Raw genomic sequence first — 9,669 nt, forward strand, 5'->3', positions numbered from 1 at the left:
AAAACATCACAACTATTACACAAAGAGAAAAAAGGTCAAAAACTACACAACAGAACACAAAAAAAGAAGAAAAAGAAAAAAAGAAATAAAGCAGAAAAGAAGAAGAAAAAAAAAAAAAAAAAAAAAAAAAAAAAAAAAAAAAAAAAAAAAAAAAAAAAAAAAAAAAAAAAAAAAAAANTAGGTATATATATATACTTAGACAGAAGGTTTAGATGTCTGAAAATTTTTGAAAAATTAGATATCAACCATATCCTTACTTCAACCTACAAGGAGTCATTTCGAATGTTCATATAAAATACAATACTGCACTCAACCATACTACCCAAAACTACTACTAGTACTACTACTACCTAATACAAGTGCAGCCTAATAAATCACACATTCATTGTACTACAGACACACCTTATATACAACTGTAACTACAAACAAAAGCATTCCATCCCAGCTAGTACAACAAACAAAGACTACTCCCTCCAAGCTAAGACATCTCCAATCATAATCATTTTTCGCATCTGCTAAACTGTCACCTCTACAAGAAAAAATTTCCAAAGACCCTTACTATAGTAATATTCTTACTATACTATTATCATTGTTTACAGGGCAAAATATACTACCACTACCACTACTACTATTACTACTACGTTACATTTGCTACTTTCAATCACATAGCAATCCACTACTACCATGCCCGAAACTACTATCAGCCCTAGAAACAATTTCAGTTTCAACATCAATGCCAATGGTAACATACCTACATCTTCCCCTACGGCCACCATAGTCAACAACTCCGCACCCACCAACCCAACTCAAAAGCGTGTAAGAGCCAGTGGTGAAGTATTAAACTTTCTAATACTGGAGTTTGAAAACAACCCTAGTCCCAGCCCGGATCGTAGAAAATATATTAGTCAAAAGGCACAAATGAATGAAAAAGCAGTGAGGATCTGGTTTCAAAATAGAAGAGCTAAACAAAAAAAATACGAAAGGAGCTTAAGACAGGGCCATTCATCAGTATCGTCAGCATCTTCATCCTACTCAAATTTCAGTCCTGGTGGCAGCAGCTCATTTGGGAAAGAATTGGCAGCTCACCATACTACGTTTGATTTCATACAAAAACACGTGCCGATCGAGATAAATGAAAAATATTCATTTATAGATTGTACTTCACTATCAGTAGGGTCATGGCAACGAATCAAAAGTGGAATACATCAACAACTGTTGCTTCAAAACAATTTGATCAATCTATCACCATTCAATCTTAATAATGTTATGCAACAAGTTGATTTACTAGTCCTCCTTTCAAGAAAGAACCATGAATTGAATTACTTCTTTCTGGCCACTTCCAATGATTCCAAAATACTATTTCGGATTTTCTACCCAATATCTGCTATATCACGTTGCTCATTACATGATAACTTGGTGAACCTGGATAACAATGAATTGAAAATCCATTTATGCCATCAACCCAAGTTTTCGGTATATTTCTTCAATGGCTTAAACTCAACCACGAACCAATGGTCGATATGTGATGATTTCAGTGAAGGACAACAAGTGAGTCGGGCTTACTCAAGTACAGTTGACGCTGAGTACAAATTCAAGGACTTTGAACCAACTACATCAAGCCAAGACGAGAAATATGACAGTAATGGAGAAGAACATGAGGAAGATGAAGAAGATAATGGTAATTCTGACGTACCTCATGTCCTTGTTGGATCAAAAATTGCCCTTAATTATCTCAGTACGTATATAAGTCAGAGCATAGTGGGTTTGGCAGATAACAACCTCCACATTAACAACCTCAACAACGAGTCAAATCCAACCCATGCATCAGTTTCCAAATTTGGTATCCCTCCTTCAATATCGGCGCCAGCAGAAGCAACATCAACATCAACAGAAACAGAAACATCAACAATGAAGCACCACTCACTCGATCTTGGAATTCCATTCCATAGCGGACAGGGTTTGCACTCAATATGGCCTAATGACTTGTCATCATTAGCATTGGATACTGACATTGTCAACAATAACAGTAACAACAGTAACAACAGCAACGACTTTTCCTCCATGTCACGACACAACATCTCCGCGCCAAGCTCTTCCACTGCTACTGCAGTCACTACTTTCAACGGTCTGCCGTTTTCAACTACTTCGAACCAGTTGTACCTGGCAGATACCCCACAATCGTCACAATCGTTTGGAAATTTCGTTACCAGCAACAAACTAGACCCTTTGCATTTTAACAGTACAAAGACAACGACGTCGCCCGAAGATGTACTCTCATTGTCAAGTGATCATCAACTACACGCATTTATTGACGGCACATCATCATCATCATCCTCATCATCGTCCAGGCCAGCAAAATCCGGACAGACCAACGATTCAACTGGATATGTTCATGTAATCGGTCACCACGCTGATTCTGAGTACGTTGGGATATCCGAGAACTTGGTATGTTTGAGCAGTAACGACTTCGATAATGTCAATTTCACTAGTGGTGGTGACAATGGTGTAACTCCAAGTGAGTTTCAGTCAACCAATCTTGAATTCATTGACTTTTAGGTTATTGCGAATGACAAGTAAGTTCGGTGGTGGCATTTTTGAAGAGCAGAAAAGCAGTAATGGGACGCTATTCTGGAGTCTGTTTTTGTTTGCCGATTCTACTTTGATCAAGGCAAGTTTATTTCAACTAGAAACTACAACAAGGTTCAATTCAACAGCTTCTTTCGATTCATCAGTTTTAATAATTCTTCAACAAACACTGTTTTGATTTTCCACTTATTTTTCTTCTATAATTCAACATCCACTCCGTTGATTGGAAATTCGACATTTAAACTTACACTATACGCTTTTATCACTGTATAATTTAACTATTTTAATCACCACACACGTGTCATTGTCGTACTCCGCTTTGTTTTTTTCTATTTGAGTGAACTTCCTTCCACCTTTGGACCACCAACTACTTCAAAAGTTAGTATCATCACATACGTTGTATTGTATACATTTAGAAGGTTTCTTCTCAAATATTGTGTCAATATATATTTTGTTCAGTTCGTGATCTGCTTGATTTTCCTGTAGAGTCTTGTGTAGATGTATGAAATATATACTGAGTCTGTTCAAGTCTGTATCCTACTTGTATTCCATTGATGATGTAGTATTTAATTCATTGTTCTTCAACAAAGAGAGATTGGGCTTCACTAGATATCCCTTTTCGTTTGTTGAAGTATTCAGTGTCACTTATTCTTAAAGTGCGACATTGCCCACAGAAGAGACATTGAAAAATCACAATTGTTCAAAGTTTGTCTCTNAGACATTGAAAAATCACAATTGTTCAAAGTTTGTCTCTGTACACCTCTGCAAGTCTCGTTGTTCTGTCCCCACTCGCGATGCTACGATTTATCCAGGCAGCCAGCAGCTCATCTATTCAACCGAGACCGGATCTACGCTCAATCCTACCAGCAAAGCGCACCCTCAACCGTATACTTTTCGATAATGACTCCGCGGTCACATAATCCAAGATGATGCCCATTCTTCAAAGCATTTATGCCAACTTGTCTCAACCATCAAAGATTTCCATTCCATCCTCAGTAAAATCACTGGACTTGATGGTGTTTCGAAAAGTGTTGACTAGTATCAGATCGGTCACACAATCAGTGAATAAAGATGAAAAATTGCGAGGATACACGCGTGGTGGAATCATTGTGGATGCTACGACTATGGGAGATCTGGCCCACGACCGTGAACTCATTAAACATTTGACAGAGTTGAAACGTTCACTTGCCTTCAAAAAGGCAGGCGATCCGTGATTTGGAAAGCATGCTTTATGCCACAGCAGTAGATAATTGGCAACAATTTGATAACGAATCAAAAGTGGAGTCCGTCAACAAATGTTATTTCAAAACAAATTCATCCATTTACCACCATTCAATCTCAATAACGTTATCCGACCCATCGTCAGCAGCAACAACCGCCACCACCAGCAAAAGTCACACTAGCAACCACTGGTAAACATCAGAAAAGGTCATCATTGTGCCAAAAGATATCCAATGGATACAAGATGGTGATAAAGCTTACAGGACCAGCTCATTCACTGGATGGGGAGAAGTAGTTGAACTAGTTGTGCAACCAAAAGACAAATTAATGATATCCTTGGGTCAGTGCGTACTCATGATATCGGTTTGAATTCTTATCCCCGAGGTTTCGCGTTGCAGAAACCTTATTTCTGTATATTTCGACCCCCGCGTCAAAATGGAACAGGGTGTCGCAGGAATCTGGAAGTGAGATGGCGTAATGGTGTTGCGTCCGAGGTTGGAACATCACCGAGCTTTGACTACTCAGTCTTTGGCCAACTTCCGGAGGGCTGAAACCGAAGGATGCAGCATATCTCTATGCAAGTCTTCTGTTTTTTTTTTTTCTTCCTTTTTGTGACACTAACGGGACTAAAAAAAAAGAAGCCGGAGGTTAGTAAATCCGATGACATGAAACGAGAGGCTTTGATTGCGAATATCACAATATATAAACGGCACGAAATAATCACCCTAAATTCGTCTTCACCAATTATCTTAGCCCCACTACTTTTCCAATTACCGAAAAAAAAATGACCAAGAAAGCCAACCCTTCCCCTATAAATACTACACAAGATGCCAAATTGCTACTTGACTTGTTTGACAATTTTCTCATCGACTGCGATGGAGTAATTTGGTTGGCGGAAACCCTTATCCCTAAAGTAACTCAATTCCTTCAGTTATTACAGCAGCAAAAGAAACAAATTGCATTTGTCACCAACAACTCATCGAAATCGCGTCGATCTTACATCGCCAAATTTGAAAACTTGGGTATTCATGGTATACATAAAGATCGCGTCTATACAACAGGGTATTCAGCAGTGTTGGAATTGCAGAAAATGGGGATTCGTCAGGGTTCTAAAATTTGGGTATTGGGTGATTCTGGGATCGAGGACGAATTGAGTGATGAAGGGTATATCCCACTTGGTGGATCGAATCCGTTATTGGACCAATCGTGGAATCCCAAGAATCCGTTATTGAAAGTTGATCCTGAGGTGAAGGCAGTCGTTGCTGGTTCGACTAATGAGTTCAACTTTATGCGTATTGCCACTACGCTACAATACCTCATGTATGACAACAAGAGAATACCATATATTGGAACAAATGGTGATCGAAATTACCCCGGACCTGAGGGCTTGACACTCCCCGCTGGTGGAAGTATCGTTGAGTATATGTCATACTGCTCTGGGCGAAGTTATATTAATGTTGGTAAGCCTAGCAAGACATTTGCCGATATTATATTTTACGATACTGGATTTGATAGATCGAGGACTACAATGATTGGTGACACGTTATCTTCTGATATAAAATTTGGCAACGATGCAAATTTGGGGAATGGACATGGTACTTTGCTTGTATTGTCTGGGGTAACAACGGTTCCTGAGTTGAAAGAGTTGATTGCTAGTACTAATCATCAACGTGGTGATGACCTGTTGGTACCTCAATTCTATGTGGATTCATTAACGAAACTTTACGAGCTATTAAATGACTGAGAAATAATTTAGAATAGACATGTATATCATTATATACGCTTCATTCTTAGACCTGATTTTGTAGTCCAAACAAATTTTTCAAATTCTCATATACAAAGTATGAGATTGAGACAGCAGGGGCTACTTTTGCCAAGTTGGGTACCAATCCCTTGTACAACCCAGGATATCCTTCCCTTGCAACTGTCTTTTTGAAAACATCAAAGAATCCGGTATAAGTATATGGATGAGCATAAGTTCCTTGTGCTTGTAATCTTGTTCTCAAAGAGTTGATAGGGTAAACGACAGTTGCCCCAAATGATCCTGAAAATGCACCCAAAGACAACACAATATAGTTGGGCAACTTCACTTCATCCTCACTCAACCCTGATCTTCTTGCTTCTCTTTTTATTAACCATGTCTTTATCGTTTGAAAAGTACCCAAATCTAGAGCAGCATACGGGAATATACCACTGACACCAGCGATTATTCCACGATAGAATACGCGCATACCCCCTTCACGATACAAATCTTTGGCAGTTTGGACCAACAACGCATTACCTTGTAGTGAGCTATCCAATTTTGAACACTGTAATCTGAATTTAAGTGTATCTACTGGGTAGACGGCAAATTGAGATACAACACCCCCAAATCCACCGGCCAAATATGTTGAAACTTTAGAGATTTGTGTCACATCGTCAACACCTTCAATACGAGCAAAAAATCTCTTTGCTGCTTCAAAGGAACCAAACTTCATTGCTGATTCTGGAAATACTTTTAATACATTCAATCCGTTTCCCACGTAAAATGCCTTGAACCCACCTTGCAACCACAACGTTCGAGCTGCCTGCACGATTGGTGATCGAATGGTCTTTTCTCTTAAAGTTGTGGCTTTAGTCAGCTGTATATGCTTTTCCAATTCAGCGTGGGCCAATTTAGCACGCAACTGATCAATAACGTGCTGTTGAGCCCCTGAGGCAATCTGATGGGCAATTTCTTCTTTTGAACGAAGAATGGTTGAGGTTAAGTCAGTTCTGGCAATTAAAAACACCTTGATTCTGTCAAATGGAGCAGTGCATGTTCGTGACACGACTCCTGCCAACCCCCCTGCCACGAAAAACCCAAATCCATTGAGAAATTGGTTGATTAAAGTAACATCACCATCTGAACTGACTCCAAAATTCTCCACAACGAATGTATATGCTGTTCGTATTCTTGAACCATGTAAACGGGGCATCAATATTAAAAACTCCCTGAATTCGTCGTAAGTTATATAGCCATCGTTTTTGTAATCTATTCTTTTAAAAAGAAGGTCAACATTCACTTGGCTAGCATCAAGGTTCAAGTGGTCTTTCAAGTACTTGACAAAATCGGCTTTTTTCAATTTCCCATCATTATCTTCGTCAATTTTGTTGAAACCTTTCAATATTTGGTCATCAGTTGTAGACAAATACTTTTTGAAATCATTGAAATCAATGACCTTGTCTTGATCTTCATCGAATGAGTTGAATACTTCTTTCATAAGTTCGGAATCTTGACTTATTGGGTGTTTTAGTTTTCTCATTGCTTTGGTAAAGTCACGAAAGGTGATTCTCCCATTTTCTTCGATATCCAACTTTCGAAAAAGTGTCTCGTAGTCATTGGGCTTTGCTGGTATTACAATGTCTTTGGCGTATTTGTTCTCTTCTGTTGATGAGTCGTTCGATACGTACGAAGACGCGGAGGTTATATTCTTGGACATTGCCGTAATGATAGTGAATGCGGAAAGTTTATGTTAACGAAAGTGGCGCGTGACTGCAGTAAATGATATTGTGTATCAATTGTGGTTCTCCAATAGTATAGGTTCGGTTCTTTTATCTTTACCTGATGGATCGTAGCATCGGCTTAAAGAACTAGGACACCTTTTGAAGATACCATTGGATGAAAAAAAAAGTAAAAAAGAAAAAAACAAAAAAAAAAAAAGAAAACAAGGAATATTGAAAAACATTGGAGAAGAATCTCCTCGCTTGGGGTGGATACTAACCGCAGAGTTGCTCTTGCGAAAATCTTCCAGAGGTTCAAGAGTTATTTCCGGAAATATGTACGGTACTTCATGATGTTGCTAATCGCAGAATGATTTACTCGACCAGTACTGCGTAGCGGTGGTTGTTATTGTAACAGATGACTTACATAATCGTATAAAGCTCTCATTTGTTTGGTCAGAAAAATTTGGGTTCTATAAAGCGAGAGAAACAATACATGCGATACACAAGCCACCACAGTTTCTTCTCGTGATTAGATCTTTCTATACAAGTATCAAAGCTAGTGGTTTCTATCGGCGGTACGAGGCTTGGCACGGATAATGTTGTCCACACGCAAAAGAACCTCTGCAGCTTCGGTTGCCGAATTTACAACCGCTTTCTTTAACTTGTAACTCTCTACAACACCCAATTCTCTCATATCTGCAACGGTGCCTTCATTCAAATTCAAACCAGACGTTGAGATGCCATTATATATAGCAGATCTCAATTTAGTGACGAGATCACTTGAATCGTATCCGGCATTATCTGCCAAAATGATAGGTAGTTGCCTCAATGCTCGACTGTAAGCTTCAATTGCAAGTGCCTTTTTGCCAGTCTCGTTGGCTGCTGCCTCATCAACTGCTTTTGCCATGAGCATTTCGGCACAACCTCCACCCAACACAGTTTTGGTATCCTTTGTTGTTTGTGACAATACTGATAATGCATCATGCAATGAACGCTCGGCCTCTTCCAAGACATGATCAGTGGCACCACGCAATACGATTGTACATGCTTCCCCTGCTGCAACTCCAGAAAACCTCAAGAATGGATCTTCTCCAATCAATATTTCTTCAATGGTATCACAATGACCCAATTTTGTAGTGGTTGGGTTATCAAATGTACTAACAACATCACCACCAGTAACTAAAGCCAATCTCTCAACTCCATCAAAGTCGGCATGTTCGATGGTATTGATTTTGGAATCTGTAAACAATTGTTCAGGGTAATCATAAATCAATTGACGGTTGATGAAAACATTGATATCATAGTTTTTGATTTTATCGACCTTGGCTTTCATTTTCACTTTTTCTGCTTTTTCCAATTCGGCCAATTTAGATGTTGAGTCAACTTTAAATTTAGCTCCAAAAATTTTCACTTTATCGGTATCCATCGATGTATTAGCTATAAGTATTTTGGCATTTTCAACTTTTTTGGGTTGTCCAACACCAAATTTCTTTTCCAAGATAAAACCTTCATCCAAATACGAATCGGATAATTTACCTCCAACTTTTTTTATGATTTGAATGTGGCTCAAATTAGTCGATCCTTTCAATCTTAAAATGGCATCAACGGCCAAAGTCGCAAATTGTTGTTTGTCTTGTGACAAAATTTTCGAAGACAAAGTGGTTTTGGCGATATTCAACAAATCCAATCTAAATTTTGCTGGATCCAACCCATTATTGACAGCATTTTTATCCAACGCATCAATTGCGTGTTTTCTAGCTATTCTAAAACCTTCAATAATAGTTTGTGGATGGATTTTCTGGTCAATTAATTTCTCACTTTCACGTAATAATTCTGCACTAAGAACTGTAACTGAAGTAGTTCCATCTCCAACTTCATCATCCTGCACTTTGGATATATTAACCAATACTTTTGCTGCTGGATTCTCAAATGGAATAGATTTCAAAATGGTGGCCCCGTCATTGGTGACAATCGAGTGATCTGGATTACTTGCACTCTGTAACAATTTATCCATTCCCTTGGGGCCCAAAGTAGTCTTGACCAAATCACCAACAGCAATTGCACCAACAAAGGCAGATAAACGAGCATTTTCAGCCCTGTCTTCTTCAACTTGGTCTTTAAATATCTGAACTGACATACTTGGCAGGTGTATATGGTGTTGATGGTGTGTTTGTCGTCACGTATTGAATTTTTTTTTTTTTTTTTTTTCCTTCTTCTCTTCTTCATACAAATTTTTAGATCTTCGTGGTTGGGTTTTCCTTCTTTGATCTTCTGCGAAAGTACGTGCAAAATTGACAAAAGAAAATACATAGAAGTTGGTTGCAAAAGTAGTAACCACCCGTTGGCGGATCCACGCCATGAACTGTTCAGAAAGTCTACTGGTACATCTAGAGTGGC

General features: G+C 38.7%; 5 protein-coding genes across 5 annotated transcripts; 3 read left to right on the top strand and 2 right to left on the bottom strand. All coding sequences in view use genetic code 12, as the record gives it.

Annotated features, from left to right (window-relative positions):
• Positions 1-684: 684 nt before the first annotated feature.
• GRF10 (Grf10p) lies at positions 685-2,556 on the top strand (the record flags this gene model as incomplete). The annotated part of the gene is made up of 1 exon (XM_051751208.1): positions 685-2,556. The coding sequence occupies one exon, from the start codon at positions 685-687 to the stop codon at positions 2,554-2,556; it is 1,872 nt and encodes a 623-aa protein (XP_051609546.1).
• A 959-nt stretch (positions 2,557-3,515) lies between these two features.
• KGF57_001949 (uncharacterized protein) lies at positions 3,516-3,800 on the top strand (the record flags this gene model as incomplete). The annotated part of the gene is made up of 1 exon (XM_051751209.1): positions 3,516-3,800. One exon carries the CDS (start codon positions 3,516-3,518, stop codon positions 3,798-3,800), a length of 285 nt encoding a protein of 94 aa, XP_051609547.1.
• A 791-nt stretch (positions 3,801-4,591) lies between these two features.
• On the top strand, positions 4,592-5,551 carry PHO13 (Pho13p; the record flags this gene model as incomplete). Its single annotated transcript, XM_051751210.1, has 1 exon — positions 4,592-5,551. The coding sequence occupies one exon, from the start codon at positions 4,592-4,594 to the stop codon at positions 5,549-5,551; it is 960 nt and encodes a 319-aa protein (XP_051609548.1).
• A 46-nt stretch (positions 5,552-5,597) lies between these two features.
• KGF57_001951 (Ca(2+)-binding ATP:ADP antiporter) lies at positions 5,598-7,268 on the bottom strand (the record flags this gene model as incomplete). Its single annotated transcript, XM_051751211.1, has 1 exon — positions 5,598-7,268. One exon carries the CDS (start codon positions 7,266-7,268, stop codon positions 5,598-5,600), a length of 1,671 nt encoding a protein of 556 aa, XP_051609549.1.
• Positions 7,269-7,828: 560 nt separating this feature from the next.
• CCT2 (chaperonin-containing T-complex subunit) lies at positions 7,829-9,409 on the bottom strand (the record flags this gene model as incomplete). The annotated part of the gene is made up of 1 exon (XM_051751212.1): positions 7,829-9,409. The coding sequence occupies one exon, from the start codon at positions 9,407-9,409 to the stop codon at positions 7,829-7,831; it is 1,581 nt and encodes a 526-aa protein (XP_051609550.1).
• Between the last annotated feature and the right edge of the window lie 260 nt (positions 9,410-9,669).

This window comes from Candida theae (assembly GCF_024610275.1).
Source record: "Candida theae strain CBS 12239 chromosome Unknown scaffold95, whole genome shotgun sequence".
Lineage (NCBI taxonomy): Eukaryota > Fungi > Ascomycota > Pichiomycetes > Serinales > Debaryomycetaceae > Lodderomyces > Lodderomyces theae.